Genomic DNA, 23,459 nt, shown 5'->3' with positions numbered 1-23,459 from the left:
TTTGTAACTCAAGTCTGGAGAAGAAGAAAAAAAACAAACAAGAAAAGGCCATTTAATCAGGTGAGGCTTGGAGAGAAAATATTCATCACTGATAACTGACAGTCACGTTCAAGAGGCCATGTGAATTTATTTATTCATCAGTGGAGCAATTGGCAACTTTTCAAGCAGTTAATTATTCCTTTAACCCCCAAAGAAAACTTCCCCCACTGGAGCCAATGAAACTTTTTTGAGTTCAATTATTTATTTTTTTTTTTTTACCCTTTTGACTGATTTAATGTTTGTACACAGCAGTTATTACAATTGACTTACATATAGTTGCCAGGCTGATTTTTTTAATTTAAAGTTTCAGCAATTTTTACCCATACCACGAAAAGCCTCACAAAAAACCCCAAACACAACAAAACAGACAAAAAAACAAGCTTGCTGAAGGACACTGAAATATCGAAGGTTTTCAGAGGCAAATTATATTGGACTATGGATGTAAAACTTGCTGAGGACAAACTATTTTATTAGAGTACATTAAGTAGACCCTTGTGGATGTAAAACTATCCTTTTTGTTTAACGTTGCTCTGTTCTGTCAATGATATGAGGTTTCAAGTGATTAGTTGGAAGTTAATTTGCTTTTCCAAGTGTTTTCACAAATGCGTTAACTTTGTCTGCAGTTAAGATTGTACCTGTGTTGGCATACATCACTGGAATCTCAAGAATCTTAGATTTTTAGTAAAATACAACACATACAGTATATAATACAGTATATGTACATAGAAAGAGCATTGCAAAAAAATAAAAAAAAATCTCCCTTCCTCCTCCCTTCCTCAAAAACACAGCTAATGTTCTTAAGTCCCACTCATGGGCCATAAGTATGCTAATGTTTATTTTTAATTAATGCAATATTTAAACTAACAAACATTTTGAAGATCCTTGATAAACATTCTAGTTACTGGAATCCAATGTTTTTAGCTTGTCCAGTGCAGTTTTCTAACTGCTAACCAGAAAAACTAACCGGAAACTAAAAAATGCTATCTTTGCCTCATTAGCTTATACAGCTATCATGCTACCACGTTAAGCTAGCCCACAATCCTGTTTAATGTGGAGGTTGCTACTTCAGGAAGACTCAAATTGAGCTATTTTCAGTACCGGTAGGGTGTTTAAAACAGTAAAGCTTTCTTTTAAAAGGAAACTGTTTTTTTTTCCACATAGCGGTCTGGCTGGTTATTCATCCTGCTTGATATTAGCAGGTCCGCGTCACTTTGCACCTTTGCTTTTTCTTTTTGGATGTTTTTGGTGTGAAAAAGAACCGTCTGCCACACATCACCTATTTGTACCCACTCTTGGGATGTTTTGTTAATTCGATGAAGGAGCTAATTGATCCTGGGTGCAATTCCATAGATGCTAGTCAAGCTAAACCTCTAAACATTGATTTGATTTTTTTTTTGTTGTTCCTTTCAACCTCTCCCTGTTATAGAAAGTAGAGCTTTAGAAAAGCTGGCAGTGCTTTGGAAATCTTTGAGTGTACATGCGTCCTCTTTGAGGAATAAAGCTATCAGGCTAATCACAAATTCAAGACGCTAAAAGACAGTTTCAAATGTCAACTGTGAATCATGTCGTCTGCCTCACAGCGACTGCTCCCTCACATACACAGTCAGACATCGTCTCTGCTTCTTAAATAAAAAATTAATGACCTCTTAGCAAGGCTGGATAAAAGATGTCGAGCGCTGTTTAATTATAGCTCTTAAGCAGAAATTGGAATCAGCAGTTAGAAGCTTTACAGAAACCAGAGATCGGAAATCGACCAACTACCTCGGCGCATCTCTCTCTTTTTTTAAAAAAAAAACTGGGTGAATTTGAACAAACTGTTGAGTTTTAAAAAGCCAGTATATTTTACTACTATAATATTCTATCCTATAGTATTATTAGGATGCTGCTGGTGCATCAGTTCACTATAGCAGAGAATTTCACATAGTAACAATAAACTGCATTACCAGGACCTGACAGGGTTTGATAGTTACACACCATGAGAGGAGTACAAATGTCACAGTGGGCATAGATGAGAGTCTATAGAACAGATTATTGTCACCAAGACGGATCACACACTATCATATCACCGAGCATTACAGAACCTGATGACATCTCTGTCTGCCATGCAGACACAGGTACAGGTACCCCAAAGGAAACGTATCAAATGGAAATCATTTGGTACACAGGCAGACCACCTATGGCTCTGGAAATGATTCGGTTTGGCAGGTTTATAACTGGCAACAAACTCAGGTGGAGGCATCATGGATGGTTTTTTTTCTGCCTAATCAAGTTTGGTATAAACTAGAAGAGCGGTTCCAAAATTGTACGTCAGCAGCAGTAATTGTTAACATAGAAAAAAGAAAGTGTTCTAAGTATATTAAAAAAACACTTCTACAAAAACTACACAGCCTGCATCTACCTGGAATACTGCCATTCTATAGAGCCATATTTGGAACATTTAACACTCCTTTTTATCACTGCTTTTTTTTTTCTTTTTCATTTCTTTAGCTCTTACATATGGATGGTTTCACATAATGACCTGCACTATAAGTACAGTAGACCCCCCGTCTATTCATGGTTCAGTATTCATAGATTCACCTATTCACAGATTTTCTGACAGTAACTTTAAACTGTTTGTGAAAATCTCACCTATTTGTAGGTTTTTGTGCATGTTCTCCAAAGTACTTAAAAGAAAATACAACTAACGGAGCTGAAATTTCTAGGCGCAATACTTCACATACTATTGGCTGGCATTTGGTAGGCAGCCAATCCAGGAGGGCCATTCGTTTTTCTCAATGCCGATTGGCTGTATCCCCAAGAGTGGAAGTAAGAAAGACTGTAGATATTAGCTTCTGTGGAGCTGCTAATTACCACAAACATCTCTTTTTTTTTTCGCTAACATCACTTTTGGCAAAAAAAAAAAGAATTAGGCCATTATTTTAGGAAGGTGAATATATGAAATCATCGTGTTACTGTGAAACTGTGTTTAGCACCATAGCATGAGAATCTCATTCTGACTCATAGATCATAGTAATAAAGTCATAGCACATTTTCTGAACTCATTTGGTTTTTGAAGGCAACAACGGTCACATTCTTTTGTCGTAACATGAACACGCCGCCACACATACTGCATTAATACAACTGCAGTTGGTAGGAATCCTGGGATTATTCGATTTGATCTGCATTTCTTGTCTTTCAACAAACAAATGAAACCAAAGCGGAGAGCGGGGGCCCTTGAAAGTTGAGGCCCTCCGCCTATCTAAAAGGCAAGTTGAAAAAGAGGTAAACAGCAAGGTGAGTGGAAACTGACAGTCGGATAGACAGTGATAGATGGATTAAAGTGGAGAGAGAGGAGGGGACCCAATCCCCACCAACCCCCTCTCCACCCTCCCCCAAGCAGACAGGGAATAGAATCTGATTAGTCAGACGTCAACTGGTGCGAGGCGGCAGAACGAGCCTCAGTTTGGGTGGCAAATGGCACCAGGATAGAGCCGGGGAAACACATCTATTCCCTTTCACGCCAGAGGAGACACCGCCTTCTACTCTCCGACCGTGAAGAATAGCAAAAACCGCCGTATTCATTTTGGCAAATTCCTATTAGGTGCTTTTAGAGATGCCACTATCTCAAGCCACAGTTACTTTGCCAAGGGGCAGGAAGACATGCCTGCAGTGTACGGGGAGGTGGGGGCTTACGACGTGACAAGGCGACGGGGGCTTATCGAGTGAAACACATTCGGCTCGCTCGAAAAGGGGACGCCGCGTGGATTGCGGGGAATTCGTCTTTAACTCCACGGCCAAAAACATTGTGACAGTGTTTGGGGCTTTGATTTATTCCAACAATTAACGAGTGTTTCCTTTGATTAAAGGAAGAACGGGACGGGACCAGAACGAGAAGCAAGGGAGAGATACGGCAGAAGCAGACAGAAAAGTTACAAGCTGAGTCAATTTCTATCCCAATAGCTTAAAGGGGTACATTAAGCTTTATCACATCATACAGCCCCCCTGAAACAATCTGTATGCAAAAAAAGCCTTGCGTACGGTTGAAGCTGTTTGTAGCTCTGCCGGCAAGATTTTCTACATCGTCAGTGACTTTTTTTGTGCTTCGCAGATGTTCTTTAATCTGTAATGGATGCCTGGCGTTTGGAGCAATCCACTCCGGAGCATGTCTTTAAAACAGTCTATTTGATATGTCTTAATGTTATTGCACTTCCACAAATTGAGCGCTGGGCCGTTTAATTCAATCAAAACTCAGCAAATTAACGCGTTTAATGCCTCTGCGGAGTCACGGGCTAATTGTTTGTGCCGTGCTCCCGGAGCGGTTAAACTGTTTAACGGAGGATTTCCAGCAGTAGGTCAGCGATTCCTTTAACTGAGAGGAGTTCCAAAAATAAAAAAAATTTAAAAAAAGAGGAGAGAGCGTGTTCTGTCTGTTTGGTTTTTCTTTTAATCTTGCATGCCGATGAGTGTCTAATTGATGACTTGCAGAACCGCATAGGACAATGGGATGAGAAACACTTTTAGCTCGTTTTTACAAAATAATTAGGAACATCAAGTAGAATATTCTCCGACTTTAACATTACATACATTAAGTGTTTACAAATAAACACTTAAAGTATGCTTTGGATATGTTCACCTTCAAAGAGTAACTAATTCAAAATGAACCCTAAACTTAAAAACGAATTCTTGTTTCATTGCCTTAAATAATAAGGTCTTCTTGTATTCGTTTATTTGCCCATTGATTTTTCATTACTCTTTACTTTAGATTTGATGCAGTACTTCATCTCCCACTGACTTTATTGTCAACCTTTTGCTGTTGGACCTTTCAATCAGTGAAAAACTCTGATCATCATTTGTGGTTTATTATGTATGATAATTGTAACTGAATATAAGATACTCATTTTTCAGCAAGACAACTTTTTCCATAGAGGTACATGGAGTCAGTTAGTATTTGATAAAAATGGATATATTTTTTATATGCAAAGTCTATGCTAATGTTAGACAGTAGGATATAATTATTTGACAAGAAAAGTAGATTAAACATACAGCTCTGCTTTCGTAGTGCGGTTCCGTGAAGTTATCAGTAATAGTTTTTTAATGCAGTAAAAAAGCTTTTAGCCAATGCAAATGCGTCCTCAAAGTGGTGGAAAGCTAACAAGCTAAGGACGCGTACACGGCATCAAACTGCCTCATGAGCTAATTTGAATAAAACCTTGGCTGATTTGGACTTCGGTCCCATCCACAGGACAAGGTTTTCTTTCTTTTTTTAACTGTAAAGTTTTAGTTTTTCCTCCACATCTTTTTAAATGGGCTCCAAAGGGAAAATTTAATAATGTGGACTAATGTGGACGGTGAACGTGGTCAGGTTAGCTCAACCTCTAACCGATAACCTCAAATGCGTATGACATTTTTTTTCTCTCTTTAGACTGTTACAGTGTTGTCTTGTATTCTCTCTACTCTGATGCAGCTGATCTGGTGGATTAACTCCTCATCCTTTTCCTACACGTAAAAGTATTTCCTAAGATAATTTCACATAACTTCCCTTAAAAAAACCCCTTTAAATATCCCTTTAATTGGGAGCTGTAAATTTGCAGAACATTTTCCTCAGCTATTATTTCAAAGTGTTTGGAAGTACACAGCCCTCCTTCAGCAGCTAAGTAACAGCTTTGTGTGGCACCAGGACTCGCCCCGCCTGCCCCTACTTACTGACTTCTGTAGCGGTCACTGTGATGTTGTGCCACATATCCGTCTCCCGGTCCAGCGGCTTGGCCAACGTGATGTTCCCGTCGTCAACGTTGATGTTGAACTGCCTCTCCAGATCCGTGTGCCGATCGATGAAGTACCTGAGAAGAAACGCAAACATCAGAAATTCGAGCCGGACCGCTGGAGCGAGCAGCTCCGCTCGAGCATCTTCTGAGGTCCCTCCGGTTGCCACGGCCGACGGGGAACCCCGCTCATCGAGAGGAACCTGTAGATCAATGGGCATGTAAAACGCCGACAAATCAATAATTATCATCTGAGGAATAATTATGGCCTTCACATGAGCAGCACAGCAGCCTAATGACGTCTCTGAAGCGCTCCATTTCCAATCACACACACACACGCACGCACACACACAAAACAAAGCAACCATTAGCACATCTGAGTGTGTGTCAGGGTAAGAGATGTGCTGCTGTTAACCCTGTTTGGCATCTCCCAACACTCAATGGCTCCCAAAGGCTTTGAATTAATGAGTTAGGACAGCAAAGTGTCACACAACACAACAGGGTGGGTGTGTGTGTGTGTGTGGGGGGGTGATAATGGATAGAATTGAGATTAACCAATGGCCTGTGTGTTAAGAGTGTTCTTGTTTGGATTTTAGCAGCAATGTGTTGATGTTAGCCAGGGGCCATTATGGGATTCTCACAGTTTGAGAAGCTTAACTGAAAACAAAATCCAGGTTTCAAGGTAGTAAACAAAGGTGTTCAATCAAATATGCCATATTATGTAAAAACCGCAAAAAGCAACACCTCTGAAGGCTGCAGCTGGAATAACACAGCCTGTAAAAGACTCTAGTCTAGTATGTCAGATTTTTTTTGTGGTGTTGATACACAACTAAAGCCAAAAATACAGAATACTCATTTAGTTGTTTTTTGTTGTTGTTGTTTTTGTTTTTTAGCATATTATAAAGTAAAGCAACCTACTTCTGCTCACTGCTTGGCAATAAGACAACTATTCCAGTGGTGGGCATACTTCCGCTAATTGTGAAGCTAAGTATGTGGTTCCCGCTTTAGCGGTTTTGCTAACTTTGAATGTATTTAGCACATACACCTTCCCCTAAAATCACTCTTGTGGATAAATTTAAAGAATTCATCAAAATTAGAAATGACCAAAGTCAAGCATGGACTTGGATAGAAATTTGGACCTAATGCCAATCAGCAGGTTTACTCAGTGAACAAACTTCAGAGAAATTAAAGTGTCTATGGTATTTAAAATACATGGTTAGGTGTTGTATTTATATGTATTTGATTTTGTTTCACTGGTTTAACTTGAGGCTAGATCTAAATGCTGCACAGAGGTACTGAACTGCAGATGCACATACAGCTGACAGAGGTGGGCAGCTAATTTCTCAGCTAACGTCAAAAAACACATCCTCCACTGTGATGCGGTGCAGCAAATTACATTTATTTTGTACCCAGAATGCATCGCTGCAGAACAGTAAGCAGTTTAAACTCCACTGATGTCCTGGGATACTTTCTGACCAAAGCCCTATGGTGGGTATCAACAATGCTGAATTTAGCGCTTTAGCAGTAGCTTCTGCTGAATAAAACCTTGGTATAGCTCTTTAGTGTTAGCGGGAGTAATGTTGATGACTAGTGCTGTAGGGTTAGCACAGCTAATGTTTTAGCTAGCGGTGCCCACCACTGTAGAAATCTGACAGGAAATATTTTCATCTATGTAAAGCTGTTACTCTTATGTCTATACTGTTTTAAAACTACAGTTAGCAAGCTAGAACTAGCATTTCTGCTACAACTCAACACAGCCCGAGTAACCAAGCAGCTAGCCCAACAAAATAACCAGCTCATATGATTTTACTCCAACTGTTGGACCATAGCTACTGCATAATGGAAAAAAATGGGCTTTTTGCTCTGTTGATGGGGAAATTTTTATTCTCAGGTGGACATTTTTCCAACAATTTGGGTCTGTGACCCACTGATTTATTTTATTTATTTTAATGCAAGGGCTGGTAGAATTTATAAACTCTGCAGAGAAACACTAAAGCAGAGGGTATGTAATTGGAACGCACAAAAAAAAAAGAAGGATTCTTCCGGAGCTACTTGAAGGTGTGAAATTGCTCTTTCATGTTGGAGCGCGCATGGCCGCCAATTCCCGGGACAAGCCCACACAAAAACTGGCTCGAAAGGAATCTGTCATTATGGGTCATCTTTGGTTTCCACACGTCGCGCTCGCCATTGTGCGCGGCTGTCACAAACAGCCTACTCGCCACTGGAACCCCCCCCAAAAAACAAACAAAAAACAAAAATACACACACAAACGCATGTAGCCGCAGTGATTCACGCGAGCTAATTACACCGTGTACTGCACAACTGTTTCCAAACCCCCCCGTTTCCCCTCCTCCCTCCAGGGGGACATGCTGTCTCCGTTCATCTCGCGCCGTCTCACTCTCATGTCCTCCTTCACAGTCGTCACCTTTTTTTTTTTTTCTGTTCAATCCAGATGGGTCTCGCGCTCTTCCCATTCACACACACACCCTTTCTAACACTTGCCCCCTGCTGCCCCCTGTTTTCATTCTTTTTCCTTCCTCAACCTGGTTTTCATACCATCTCACATTGGAGCTGCTTATCCCTATCAGCGCAGACCTGTTGGCAGGAGCTCAGCTGTATTTTACTTGAAGAAATAAAAACAGAGGTGGTGAAAGAGGACAGAGGTGAAAAGCAAAAAAAAAGAAAAATGGAAAAAGAACACCAGACAAACTCTCAACAACTGTTTATGTGAAGGAGGGTGCTGCTTATTCAAGAATGGCAGGGAATGAAATAAATAAACCACTGGCCCAGATTCCAATTGTTGGGGAGATGTACCGAGGCGTGACATTTCCATTTTTGAGATGAAATGGTGTAAAATCCTCCAGACGGCAGGGCTGGTAGAGGTCCACGAGGATCCTCCCCCTCATCCCCCAACCCGCATCCCCTCTGTCTGTGCCCCAACACTTCCCAACCCCTCCAGCCTTACGCCCTGCAGACGCAGAGTACTTTCAAGACAGGCAGACAGCAGCAAGCCACCTGGGAGCAGCCGCTCTCCTGCAGACTGAGTGGATCCCAGTCAGGCTCTGACAGCCTCACGTGGAGGCAAGGAGACAGACCCTGAAATGTTCTGCCACCTGCCACTCATGCTGACAACGTGACGTGCAAAGAATTAAGAGCAAAAAAAAAAAAAAAAGATTTAAGAAAAAAAAAAATCATTTCCGACTTTTACAGACTCTGCTGGCGTGCGTCGTTGCCTCGTTTCTCTCTCTCTCTCTCTCTCTCTCTCTGGACGGAGTCATTAAAAGCTGATCGGCGAACATGCTAAACGTAACGGCCTAACTGAAATGTTACTGTCTCTGGTAACTGAGCCCAAATGTTTTGAATATTTGGGCTCAGTTGAATGACTCGGCTAAGATCTATTCAGCTTCCTCCCATCTTAGGGAAATCAGAAAGCTTGGTATAAAAGCTGCTCTGTTTTGTAACCGTGGAGATGGTTATTTGTTTTATTTACATTTCAATGCACAGCTTTCCTCCCAGACTACTTGTCAGTTAAACAGGACGTCTCTCTCTGTTGGAGCTTCTGCAGGTTGCAGTCTTTAAGCCTCATTAACTATGCTGCCTGTCAGCAACTCGCTTAGATTTCCATCAAAGCTTCCTCTTTATAAAACACTTCTACTCTGTCTGTAAAAATAAGTAATTTCACAGGCAAAAAAAAATTGCATCCCATATTAAAGAGCGTACAACAAAGGTGTTGCATTGAATTCTACATTTAATTCAAATTCAGTTAAAAAAAAACTTTACGCGAAAGGGAAATGTTACTGTCTCTGGTAACAGTCAGTCGCGCAGCATGTCTGAAGAGGCCTCTGACTGAAGAATGTTGCTGTATGACAGTTCCATGACTATGACATAACGATATGCGTGCAGCTCAGGCAGGTTCTGATGATATTTCACAGTGAAGTCCTGGATGACATCATCAGTTGGCTAGCACGGCTAATCCACCTCATTTGCTTTTGCCGCTCCTCTTTAACATAAGATAATAAGATAAGATCATTTTATTAGTCTCCCACAGGAGAAATTTGTCTTGGAAGCAGGGGCAAAACTGCGATACAACAATAAAAGCTCATCCAAAAGGACAATAACCATAAATAAATACATAAAACAAAAAATACATAAAAGCACAAATGTCAGATCGGCAGTACATTCCCATAACCATTTCCATTCACATACAATACATCCTCTACATGCTACTCTTGGTCACCATCTGGACCTCCTATTACTCTGTCCAGGCGCTGCCAGTCTGTCATTTGTCAGGTTAATGGAAAGTGGTACAAATGAATGTTTCAGATAGTCATATTTGCACAGGGGGATCCTGAATCTTCTCCCTGAATTCATGAGGACATATTCTGATGCGATCACATGTGACCCATCAGACAAGATGTTCTGAGCTCGCCTGATGGTCGCCTGCTCAAACAGGTGCTGTGGAGAAGATGGATCCAGAGTGTTGATGATCTTACTCGCCATCTTCACCAGACTTTGAATTTGAGTTTTTAATTTAACAGTAAGATTTCTAAACCAATAGCCCTATAACAGATCAACATTATGATTTTAGAAACGCCACACAATCAAAGTCGTCTGAGAAAATAGAGATGCTGGTGAACCTTAGCGCATACAGTTGTCACATGTGAGGGCCGACTCAGATCGCCATCTATGTACACACCTAAATATTTGAAAGATGTGACCTGTTTGATGGAGGAGCCATGTCTGGCTATGGGACTCCGGTCACTGATTGATTTAGGATCCAGAAATAAATCAACAGTTCTTGAGGTGTTTATCTGTAGCTTATGAGAGTCACACCAAAAAACAAACTTATCTCCGGCAGCTTTATGACTGTCAGGATTGTCTAAGACTCAAAATAACAGTGTCATCTGAAAATGTTATAATATACTGATTGGGTTGAGAACTGACACATTCATTTGTGTACAAAATAAAAAGGTACGGCGAACTGATGCAACCTTGGGGGGCCCCGGTGCTACTTAACGTGGAATCAGAGAGAACTGAATTGTACTTTACTTGTAATGAACTAAGTAGTAATTAATCTTTATCAGTTAAACAACAGTTATTTAAGTATGCTATTGGATACAAAACACAGAAGTGTCCTGCTCTGTATTTGCGTTTGTGCTGCAAGTTTAAGCAGGTAGGAGAACATCTGTGTGTGCCTTTGAGGTTTAGGTCTTTAAACTATGAATATATATTATTGTTTGCATCCCAGTGGTCATACAATTTGGAGGAGGGGGGGAAAGATCAAGCCTATTTTTTAAATTTTTTTGTCCATAGAGAACAAAATGCCCGTGACATTTCCTACTTGCTATTAGGCCAGTAATTCCTCCGGGAGGATCACAGATGTAGGACTAATTTAGCTGTAGCCTGAATGCTGACCATTTATGTTTGTACACCGTATTTTATTCAGGTTGGCTCCCAAGCCAGAGGGAGGGTCCAAACTAATCTATATAGAACATAAGAAAAAATATGAAAAAATATTATCAAAAAGGAATGTACCAGTGGGAGAGAATAAAAAAAAGACAACATTGAATATCTTTTTCTTTTTTCAAACCTGGCTCATGTACTTGTAATACCATATGCTGCATGTCAGCTGTCCACTAACATAACCTAGAAACAAGCTATTATGTTCCTAGAAATCCACGCAGACACAGGGAGGGGGGGAAGAAATGAATAAAAAACAGAGCGGAAAAAAATACCAGTATGGTCGATAGTTTTGGTGGAAATTAAACTCACGGTTTCTTCTTTAAAACCCAGAAGTTTCTTTCAGACAGTCCTAGAGACTGCCAGATGTCACATTGCTTTTTATCTGTTATCAGTCAGGTAGAAAACGAAAGAGCACAGGCTCTGGGGAGAAACAGCTCTGGGGGAGTATTTCATGAGAGCACCTGAAAGGTTATTGGTTGGATGCATTAAGTACAGCTGAGGGGTTGTTTGTCTCCTGAGTGGAATGAGGACATGGCAGCCCACCAGAACACTCGCCCGCAAGTGTTTTAGATTCAGTCTGGTTTGGCCTGGTCCGGGCGGAGGGGTCGGGGGGATTAAGACAGCGAGCGATTCTAATCAGAGGGGGTCGAGTCGAGAGCTATCGCGAATGATAGCTGGACGGCATCAACAGTAATGCTGGTATATTTTCTTGGTGCTTTTCATGAACAGGTCAATCTTTACAAACTACTGCCACTGTCCAGGAAACAGAAAAATATGTTGTCTTAATAGTCTGGTATAAATTTTTCAAAAAACGTAAATTGTTTGCCGTTTTTATTTTTTGAAAGTTTTTAATCGAGTGCAAAAGTATCTCTACCCCATGAACTTTTCAACTTTTTTGTTTTCTATATTACAAATTTAAGCTTCTGTATATTTTACTGGGGTTTTGTTTGATAGACCAACCTATAGTTGTTTATAATTGTGACGAGGAATGAAAATAATGCTTAGTTCCTTACATTTTTGACATACAAAAATTAGGGACAGGACTTTAAATGAATTTCAATTAATTAATTACATCGATTTCAATGGGTAAAATTTGACCCTACAAAGATCCAGAGCTGGAACCTTTGCATTCCGGTGTTTCTGGTACACCCGTATATCTGACGGACAAGCGACATCTGCGAACAGCAACAGACAATAAAGCTGCTTATCTTGGCCCAGTGGGGTTCATTTTTGCTTTAAAAAAATGATCTGATGGGAAGCTATTGTTCAAGCAAAGCTATTCGATCCTAATACAGCATCTCAATGCTAAACATGTAGCAGCAACACAGACGTCCCCAATGCTAACGTCAGCGTCCACAGCTCATATTTCTATGAAAGTTTCATGAGTGGTCAGGGGTTTCTGAAACACTGGAGAGCTGAATGGTTAGAATAACACTTTACTCCAATCTGACTAATCTAAAATGACAGATTAAAAACAAAAAAATATCTTTTTTTTTTTTGCTTTGTTAAGCTCATATGTCTATTTATTCAATAGCAAAAAGAGGTTTTGAATTGAGAAAGTTCAGTCAAAACTTTCCAGAACTTCCATTCGTTGCAGTAACAACTTCAAGTCTTTTGGGATTACGGGAATGTGGGCATAAACCCGCTGACAGACACTCACACCCTGGGCTCCCCTATGAGCAGCCGCTGGAAGTTTAAAACTCTAGCATGGTGAGAACATCCAGAAAAAGAAAAAAAATCTCTTTAGCTGACAAGTCAAACAGCAAAGCAGTCGGAAGGACTTTGCCTACGAGGCACTTGGACAGGAAAAAAAGGGAATGCAGAAGGAAGCCACATGCTAGCTGCTGTAATGCTACAAGCTAAAGCTACGGCACTGATGTTTGAGAGCAACTGAAAAACGTGGGCAAAGCTCCTATATCAACGGCGAAGTAGTAAACCTCTGTCTACACCAGCTTTACAGACGCAGATGGGAAAATGCTACTCAGCTGACGACTCAAGTCGGTTACTAAATAGTGAAGAAACAAAACAAACCAGTCTGAGCTACTCTACTGCTGTAGCTGATCACAAAAACATAATATACAAAATTACCAGAAACAAAATGGTACAGTACAGCTGCTAAATACATCTACATTGATCATATTCTTGTTTACAAGAATCTGTGAATTAAAAAAATGGTTTTTTTTTTAATCCACAGATTCATGTTTGGTTTGAAACAACTTGTTTTAGAACAGAATGGTCCTTTATTTGTCCCTCTGTAGTTCAAAGTAGTTTTACTCCTTAGAGAGGAAACTGACTGGTAAATGGAAGCAAAAACTGAAGATGAGAAGATGTATTAAAATAAAATATTTGCACAAGTGACTCAGAAGGTGAAGAACTCCATTAGAACAGAACAGGAATGTCCTTTAATGTCCACAGTGGGGAAAATCAAGTGTACCAGCAGCAAGTAGATTTTTGTTGTCTTCACTTTGTGTTTGTCACGTAAAATACGCCACAGCTGGTGGCTCTGCCATGAAAACGTGAAAAAGTTGAATGGTTATAAATACATTTCTACATATCTTGTAGACCAATCTATATCGTTGTCCAGAATAGATAACCTGTTTGATTGTCACTTTTGGAAACTGAGCATATTTGCATAAATCTGACGAACAGAAGAAATCCGAACAAATGTAGGCGTACTGTTACTTACCCTGAATGTAATGTAATTCAATTGTAAAGGCGAGCCTGGCGTCAGAGCACATGCTAAAATATTCACTGTTGTTTCTCATATTTAGTTTAAATTTTTTTTTTTCTTAGGTTTTATGGAAAAAATATTAGATCTGAATACATAAAAGCCCGTGAAGACAAAAACATCATAACCAAACAGGCGTATTTATCCTCCTTACAGAATCATATCTAATAATGGCAGAGCCAAAGTTTGAGTTTTGGCTTGTTATCTGGCGAGGGTTTCCCCCCCGCCCTCAGGCTGTTCATTATTAAGAAACACCTGTGATGTTATAAAAAGGCTTCGCTGAGGGTACGGCTCTCTTTCAGCCAGTATATTTTGTAGGATTAAAATCTCCCGGCCCTGTAATCATTTTATCAGCGCGGCGCTCAGACTTCCAGGCTAATACAAAGCGTGACTGGAAGTACAATCAAACTGTCTTTGAGGTTTAGGCTGATCCATCGTCTCAGGGCCTCCGCACGACAATACTTTGTCTCATCTCACCCCCCGTCGACGGCCCCAAAGAAAGCACTCAACATCTGTGATGGATGCTCTCGAAATCATCTGCCTCAGGGCGGAGGTAGCAAGCGAAACGCACACTTTTAAATTACGTTTAAGCGTGCCAACGTACGTTTCTGTACACAAAACGAGTAGCGAGCCAAAATGGGAAATATGTTAGTGAAAAATATGTTAGTGAAAAATATGTTAGTGAAAGTGGAATCTTAACAGGGAGATCTTGCTAAGCGAACATCAGATTAACTGACCGTTTGTGAGCGTGAGCTACTTTTTAAGTGACGTAAAAGCGGCTTGCATGTGTTTTAATGCAATCCCAAGGATGAAAGACACCTGCAGGCTGCCCATCAGTGTGCGAAGGCTTTCGAGTCCACCACTCCAGGTGAGAAAGAGTATACACAATAAAAAAGTGAACATTTAAGAAAGTTTGAGATCTTTGAAGGTGTAGAGATCCCAGACAAACCACTCCAAAGTTAGAGCTCGCATTTTTGTTTTCGGGTTTCGGATCGTTTTCAGGTCAGATTGGTAATCGGTCAAAAAATCCATTTGTAACCCATTTCAGATTAATAGACATTGACAGATAAAATACTTTTTCATGCCACTTTTAAAATAAGTTTATAATATTTCGGCAGAGTCGGGACTAAAAATCAAAAGTTTCAGTATTTTAAGGCCTTAATTCTATTCAGGCAACCCTGTCTATAAGGATGGCAGCACATGACCCAGTTTAAGCTGTTTATATGCAGGCAGATTTATAGCTGCAAATGCACAAAAACTTCTCAGCAGCAGGGTGATGCCATCTGCAGTCACACTCATTCATTATTTAATCACTTCCTCTTTCAATAGGAATGGGGGAAAAAAAACAAAATCAAAAAACAGAGCATGTTTGTTGAACTTTGTGAAGCACCGAATTTGATATAAAGTTAATTTTTTGTAAAGAATACATTTGTTGTCCTCCTTTAGATACAGCTACAACACAAACATCTAAGAATGTATGTGTTGAACTTTGAGAAAAGATTCTAAAGATGTTGTATCACAGAGAGGAGACGGTGTGCTGCCACCTGAGGGCTGGATTCCTCCATGTGGCAATTTCATCTCTGTACATGAGAATGCTGCCAGAAATGCGAAAGAGGAGGAGAAAAAACAGGAAAAAAGAAGCAAAAGTAGAATGGACCAGTCCTGCTCTATAGCATCAACCAATCTCTGAAACCCAGCCTGCTCTCTGCTCGCCAGGCAATTACACACAACCTGTTGAGTGTTGTACCGGGAATGCGGTCAGCAAGTCACTGGAGAATTAATGAAATGCCAAAGTGGAGGGAGAGAAATTGCCTGTATAACCTGTCCTCAAGGTGCCCTTGTGGTATTTCCAAGAATAAGTCACACAAGAGGAGAAGGTACTCTGTTCCGGCACACTGGAAGAGAAAGTTGGGTTTTCTTTCACTCGTAATCGACTACTTCTTTTTTCTTTTTTTTTTTGTCTTCCCTCCGTCATCCCTGGAAATGACCGCAATCATGGAGGTCGCTTCCTCACCACCTGAGACACTACCACGTTTTCCAAAGGTCAGGGAAGCGAAGAACTTTTATTGGATGCCTCGGTGTCAACCCCTTTATTAAAACAAGTCATTATAGCCCGAGAAAGACCTTCCTCCGGTTTTTACTAAAAGCGATATTAAAGAGCTTTTTCTTTCACAGGTTGCCGTGGCGAGGCAGTGGCAGACGGTCCGGCGGTGAAAGCTAAGGGCTCAGTCGTTAGCTCGCGGTTGGCGGCGGCCTTACCTGACGAGGCTCCCGGAGGAGTCCGGATCCCTGGCGGCTACCCTCCCGATCACCGTGGCGACGGGGGCGTTCTCCTTCACTTCCAGTAGGTACATGGGCTTGGAGAAGACCGGAGGCTCGTCGGCGTCCTCCACCACTATCTTGATCGTGGCCGTGTCCTTGAAGGGCCCGCCGCTGCCGGGCTCCGAGCGGACGTTGGTGGCCTCCACCTTCAGTGTGTAGGCTTTCTTGCTCTCGTAGTCCAGAGGCTGGAAGGAGAACATGGAGACAGAGGGTCAAAGAGACGCTTGTGCTCAACTCACATCAGTCCCACGGTAAAATGTATAAGACGGGGACTTCTCTGGTTATCGAACAGAGTAGGTGTTTAAATGTGATGTCACTGTTTTAATCTGTTGTTGTTTGGACTTTTTAATTTAATTTGCTTTCCTTTCCTTTTTTCATCATTTCTTTGCTTATTTTAGTTTTTGCTTAGCTTTTGTCATTTTAATTATTTATTGTGTTAGTTCATCTACTCTTCCTTCGACTAGTGTTTCTTTCTGCTTAGATACTCACACTTCCACCCTTTGGTTCTTTGACCACTGATGGGTTTCAGTGTGTAATGTATCCCAATTCAATTGTCTTTTGAGGTAATAAAATGTCTAATGTGTCCACATGTGTAAATACAGCTGTTCTTAGAAGGCTTCAGATTCTGTTAGAGAAGATCACTGAATAAACATCATTGTGAAAACCAAAAAACACAGGAAAACAATCAATGGGAACGACGAAGATAAGTTTAGTTCAGGTTAGGTGTTTGAACAATATTCCAAGCTTTGGGGCAAGCTCACCAACACAACTATTCGTTTGGTTTTTTCTTACATTTTCTTTCAGGTTTTCTCTCCATATAAGCTACATTTAGTCTGGAGAAGGGAGTGTTTAGTTGCTGCCAACAACTAAACGTTCTCCCCCTCCTCCTACTAACTTTCTACTTTTCATTAACATAGATAGTTCTCCTGGCTACTGACCTGTAGCCAGGAGAACTAGGAGAGAAAAAGAGCCTTTTAGTCAGTCAGGAGAGAAAAAGAGCCTTTTAGTCAGTCAGGAGAGAAAAAGAGCCTTTTACTGCGTCCGGAAACACACGATATCACACTCATTCACCCAAGCATTCGTTGTTATTGCCTCTGATTCGGGGAGCGCGCTCCCCACAGTTCAGTGACTCACACCGGATAAGGAGAACCCAATGTTTTTGGCTAGCTTTTGGTTAGTTCTAAGCAAAATTTGTAGTAAAAATCAGAAAAGATTTTTTTTGGAGGAATCTGCTGATTTTGTATGAATTTGGTAAATTTGTGAAAAACTGGAGGGACTGACTGATGTAATTTGGAGTTTGAGAGTCAAACTCAAGGCCCCCCAAGCCTTGAGTTTAACTCATGTACCCTACAATACTGTAAAAAGTTAAAAATGCCGGTCCAATGCTAGCTGCTGGATGTATTCATTTAGAAGAGTTGGACAACACATTCTATGTGATAAAGAGAATTGTGTGACTCCAGTCTTGACTTTGATCAGACAGTAACATCCGTTTTCAAAGCTGCAAACGCTGAAAATAAACAGCAATTCTGAACAACTTGAAGGAAGAAAGTCTCTGCTCACGCTTACAGCGACAGTAAATTAACAGTTTCATACTGCTGTCAACCAGCCCACACACACACACACACACACGCGCGCGCGCGCGCACACTCCCACGCACGCAAACACACAGACGTCTGCTAATTTTAGACCATCAAGAAACAGTGTAATTTACCAAAGAGAAAATAATTTACTGCACTGGTGATGTAAGCGCGTCTGACACATCTGTTTAATTCCTTCCTCCAACTGATGTTCAGTATTTTCTTTACTGATGGCTCGTCATTAATATTTAAAAAGGGAGAGGAGAGATTTTTAGCCCCCTGGCATATCCGAGGACTGTTACAATTTCATTCTGAATCACCTCTGGTCAGTTTTATACTAGTAGAATAATGGGATCAAGTCACTTCCACACTCCATAACCAGGATTTATAGGGAAATCAAAACGGGCCTTGCCGCTTGAGGGGAACGGGGGCGGGAGGGAAGAGGAGAATTGAACAAAACGAGAAATGCTGGAGCAGTTGGGATCGTCCCCCAGGTGGAGGATGGGGGGGCCAGGTCGCTGCTGCAACAGAGGAGGGGGGCAGGTGGGCGGATGTGGAGGTGCGGTCGGGGGAAAGCTGACAGCGACCCGGGGCTTCGACTTCCACGCTGCTTCAGCTCTGACATCAGGGCCGTCGTAAAGAGACCAAAGCCCCCGAAGCCTCTCCAAGCCCCACTCCTCCACGGTCGGAGGAGCTCTTTGGAACTCCCTCATTATTAACCTCCCCCTGCACCGCACCTCATCACACTCCTTTTCTCTCGCCCGATCTCCTCTTCTGCCCTTCCCTTTCTTTCCCTCAAATCCTACAGTGTGTGTGCAGAGAGAGGAAAAAAAAAAAAAACAACTAGCGAGAAGTAGAATCCAGGGATGAAAGCATAAGCATGTGCATGGATGACACCTGATAGAAAGGTTTTATAGCTTTCATTGTCTATACACACACCTTGTGTTGCAATTTCAGGGTTTCTGCAGCACTCACTGACTCAATGTAGTTTTTAAGACTTTAAGATCATCATGAACATTGCTAGCTAGCTTTTGTGATAGCTAGCTAGTGTATAGATATAAACACATGTACTGTATATACAAGTCAATAAATGAAGACACCACTGCACTGAACCCCATTGAAAACCTCGTGGCTTTTCCACCAAATATTGATTTCTGAATTCTTCCTGAGTTCAAACATTAGTATTGTTGTTTCTAAATGAATATGAACTTGTTTTCTTTGCATTATTTGAGGTCTGAAAGCACTGCACCTTTTTCGTTATTTTGACAATTTCTCATTTTCTGCTTGGAATTTCGGGGACATGTTGTCAGTAGTTCATAGAATTAAAGAACAATGTTCATTTTATTCAAACATATACATATAAAAAGTCAAGTCAGAGAACTGATCATTTTAAGTGCTCGTTTAATTTTTTCCAGAGCTGTATATACGTTTATATGAATGTATACTACGGCCTCCAAAACTATAGGGGTGCATCAATAAATGGGCGATCGGCCGATATTTACATGTGAGACAGGTCTGATGTAGCTCTGCAAAGGTATGAAAATCAGCTGCTGTTCTCTTTTGTACTGCCCAGACAGAGTTGACTGTAGCCTACTGTTTTATTATATTTAGCCACTTTTCAGGCAAAAACAGTCGTTATTGGCCAAAATCTTAATTGGCAGATTGGGCTTTTCAAAGGTCAGTAATCGGGCATTGGCCAATTAAGCTGCAATTGCAGTACCCATGGTGTAAAAGAAGGCTTCATGGATGCAGAACAGGACCAAAGAGAGAAGTTCAAACCATCCCATCCATCGATCATAGCGGCCTTGGATCGTTTCCACGACCATCTGTCTCTCTGCTTGGCTTTCTATCCATACAGTCAGACAGAGAGTCAAAAAGGAGCGGTGAAAGCGAATGAGGTGGATTAGCAGTGCTTGTCAACGACTGCAGGACGTGTTACTGTGAAATATACTGAGCTGTTAGCATGTCATGAGACTGCTACGCCATAAAGCAACAGTCCTCAGAGTCTTTGTAGGCCTTTTTGATCCTTCCTGCCATCACCATCCACATTGATTCTTTGAAGATACTGAACTGAACTGTGCTGTAATATGTAGCGACAACAACTGTAACACCACCCCGATCCAGTTTATTTTAGGCTAAAGTAGACCCACCCTTAGAGGCCGAGACCCCCAGGCATTACTCTAATAGCTGCTGTGGACTCAGCGATTATACATTTAGTGTTTTTAAGAATTTCATTTGAGTAGTAATGCAGCGTTTGTGTGAACTGCTTGTCATCAAAGCAAAAAAAAAAAAAAAAAAAAAAACAAGCTTCAAATTGATTCAGTTACAGCACCACGCCATGCTTTGCTTCCCCGGTATGAAAGCCGCGCGCCGATGTTCTCACATGACAACGTGTGGAAACAACTCATTACGTTGGTTTGGACGGAGTAGCAGAGAGCTGAAAGGGAGACGAAGAGAGGGAGGGCAGTTCTTTCACTGTTGCTGGCAAATTTAATTATACCATATTCACTTTAAAAGAAAACACGGTGGTAAACAGCTTCTTTAATTACCCCAGCTACTTTAATTAAAAATAATTTTCACTATCAATTACCAAATCAAATAAAGCATCTGTACAAGCTGCGTTTTGCGCTGCGCCGCATAATATCCTGTTCGCCGAGTCAGAACAGAAAGTCCTATTTTGACCTTGTGAAAATTATTAATTCATTAAACAAACACTGGCAGGGCTGAATAATCCGGGGAGGTTATATTGTTATTAGCATGCATGGTGCTGCTGTCACACTGCTGCTGCTGATTATTAAGAGATTCACAAGTGCAAAAGGAGCAAAGTACAGTTATCAGACGTGCTGCTGTGAAAGCCGTGTTCCTGTAGACCCTCACACTGTGTCGGCTAAACAGGCATTTAACTGCGTGAATTAACTGGCATACAAAGAACAAATATTAAATATGTTTTCTGAATTTCTAACCCCTTTATTGGTGGAATGAGAGACAAAAGTCTGTTTGTGTGTGTTTTTTTATTGAATAATAGAGTTAGGATGTGAAAAAGACAACCAAAATTTATTTGCTATTGTTTTTTTTCCCAGGAATTTTATCAATAATTTTACTTCTTTTTCTGGCGAAAAGAAGTAGCAAAATAAAATGGGTTCTCTTAACAGTTTTTTTTTTGGACAGTTTTTAAAGACTGTCAAAAGAACCTATTTTTTAATCATAATTTTATTTTAAAAATTGTGATTTTCTGGAGAGGGTTTCTCTTTCTGAGTCTGGGAGTGTCAACAACTTGATGCTGATCAGAGTTTGTATTTTCACCATTCCAAATATGAAACTTGGTAAATTGATAGTTAATAGTATTTAGAAACTATAGGGTAAGGCTTTCATCAAGAAGAAGAAAATTATTTTTAAAAAGTTTTTTTAAAAACTGGTAATCAAATTGCAATGTTATTTTTTAAAATGTATTTTAAATAGGAGGAAGTGGAACTTAAATTGAAATGTCCAAAAGGATACGCCCTGCAGTTTGCATCAACACAGCCAAACCTATTACTGAATGCATAAAAAACATACAAATTACATCTAAGGACCTAATTATCACATTCAAAAGGCAGAAAATATAGTTATGACATTCTGTAGTAAAAACTATGTTGTCAGTGCAGACTGTTCATTGTCTAAAGCACAGGTCTCAAACTCCAGTCCTGGAGCGCCGGCGTCCTGCAACTTTTAGATGTGCCTCTGCTGCAGCACCTGAATAGAATAATTAGATCATTAGCAGGACTCTGAAGAACTGTTCTACACAAGATGGAGGTAATTAAACCATTTTATTCCAGTGTTTTGTACCTGTGGCACATCTGCAGGACAGCGGCCCTTGAGGACTGGAGTTTGACACTCCTGCTTTAGACTACAGTATATAAAGCATGGGTGCTTTATATAGTCTAAGGCAGGGGTATCAAACTGCTTTAGACTGTATAAAGACTAAAAATGTTCCCAAATTAAATGAAGACAAAACTGAAAGTCTTGTATGCCGTCCAGAAAAACATCTCTAATAATGAAAACTCTTCGTCCTTTGACCTTTTATGCCAAGATTTCTATCAGGAACTTTTGGGTAATTGTGACTCTGGCCTTACTTTCATCATGTTCAGTCTCTGATTTGGCTCATGTGTTTATCACTTACAAAATATATCTTATCCCCAGTAGGTACCTTGAATCATGTGATCAAGGTGTTTGGTCGTGCTGAAGACTGAGGACGACAGAACGTTTTCAGCAGTAGCTCCAGAACTCTGGAACGTTCTGTCCTCCAGTGACGGGTCGGTGGACTCTGTTGAGCCTTTCAAAAAACAACTAAAAACTCATTGTTTTACAATGAGTTTTTAATTTAATTATTCAACGCTCTTATGATTTAATGCTTTTAGCTTTTTTATGCACTGCATTTTATGGTCTATGTCTTTAAAATGCTATACCAATAAGGTTTTACTTACTTACCTACTTAACAATGTGAATTAACTTCTTGTTTCTTAAGAGGAAGCGAGTCACGCAGTGACAGAGACACATTCTTGTCGCCACTGAGCAAACATCCCCCATGCATGTTACCCGACAACCCCACTGTGTCTTTCTTTGGCCTCAGTCAAGCGTTAGCATCAAATCAGCATGTACACGCAGGCCATTTAGAGACTTGAAAGTTCACCGCTGGCTGCAGGGGTGAAAGCTCAGCATGCCTCTAACATCCCCTGACAGGCCTGGGGGCTAGCAGATAAAAAGCTTAGGATTCAAACAGAAAAGGATTTCTGCCCCGCTCTCGCCCATCTCTGCTCTTAGATCAATAAGATTTCATCTCGCCATAAATACCTTAAATAATTGAAATGTTGATTTAGATGGAAGTTACAGTTACAGCTACTGGAGAATATTTCCCCCTGTCCAGGGCTAAAACAAAAATCTATACCTTTCCTTTTAGTTGTAGGTATTCATACCCCTCGAACATTTTCACATTTTTACTGTTACACTAGCTGCGTTTCCATTGACGATATAATTGCGCAATTTGACATTTCAAGGAGAAATTTGCGTAATTAAAATGGGGCAATTTAAAAATAAAAACCTGTTCTTTGATTAGACGTTTTGGCGCTAGGAGGAGGTGTTTCATTGTTTGTTTATTTCATAAAATTGCAATGGAAGCGCTTTTGTTGTATCACACAAATCACATGATCAACAACCGGATGTTGCCGCTGGCGCAAAACACAAAGAAGACGACGCCCGGAAGTAGTTGGAGGAGGATGTTTTCCAATGACTTATCGCGTGAACAAAACTTATCCACATTTGAATTGCGTTTCTTACTTAATGCAAATGCCATTTGTGAAACTGTGTTTTTTTTTACGTTAGGGGAAGATGAACAAAGTTGTAAACAAACCGTTGACACACCTGTAACAGACAGAGAGCACCACGTTTAGCAAAGGTTTGCATCAAGACTTTGACTGGGTCGTTCTAACACATGAATGTGATTCATCTAAATCGTTCCATTTTAGCTCTGCCAGAGTGTTTATTTTTGCTGCCTTACTGGAAGGTGAATCTCACAGCAAGTCTAAAGTTTTTTAGTTTATTGTATCTCCACTG

The 23,459-nt window shown here is 40.6% G+C and overlaps 1 protein-coding gene across 2 annotated transcripts in view; it reads right to left on the bottom strand.

The window, feature by feature from the left end:
• The window catches only part of cdh8 (cadherin 8), a 151,645-nt gene that overhangs the window by 13,129 nt on the left and 115,057 nt on the right, over positions 1-23,459 (bottom strand). For both annotated transcript variants that reach the window (XM_028015319.1, XM_028015317.1), the window contains exons 7-8: positions 16,231-16,478; positions 5,722-5,858 (exon numbers count right to left, since the gene is read on the bottom strand). In XM_028015319.1, coding sequence (XP_027871120.1) covers positions 5,722-5,858; positions 16,231-16,478 — 385 coding nt within the window. The remainder of the gene's footprint in view (positions 1-5,721; positions 5,859-16,230; positions 16,479-23,459) is intronic.

This window comes from Xiphophorus couchianus, chromosome 4, assembly GCF_001444195.1.
Source record: "Xiphophorus couchianus chromosome 4, X_couchianus-1.0, whole genome shotgun sequence".
In the NCBI taxonomy this organism is placed as follows: domain Eukaryota; kingdom Metazoa; phylum Chordata; class Actinopteri; order Cyprinodontiformes; family Poeciliidae; genus Xiphophorus; species Xiphophorus couchianus.
Note: the sequence above shows the minus strand (reverse complement) of the source record. Positions and strands in the feature narration are given on the sequence as shown.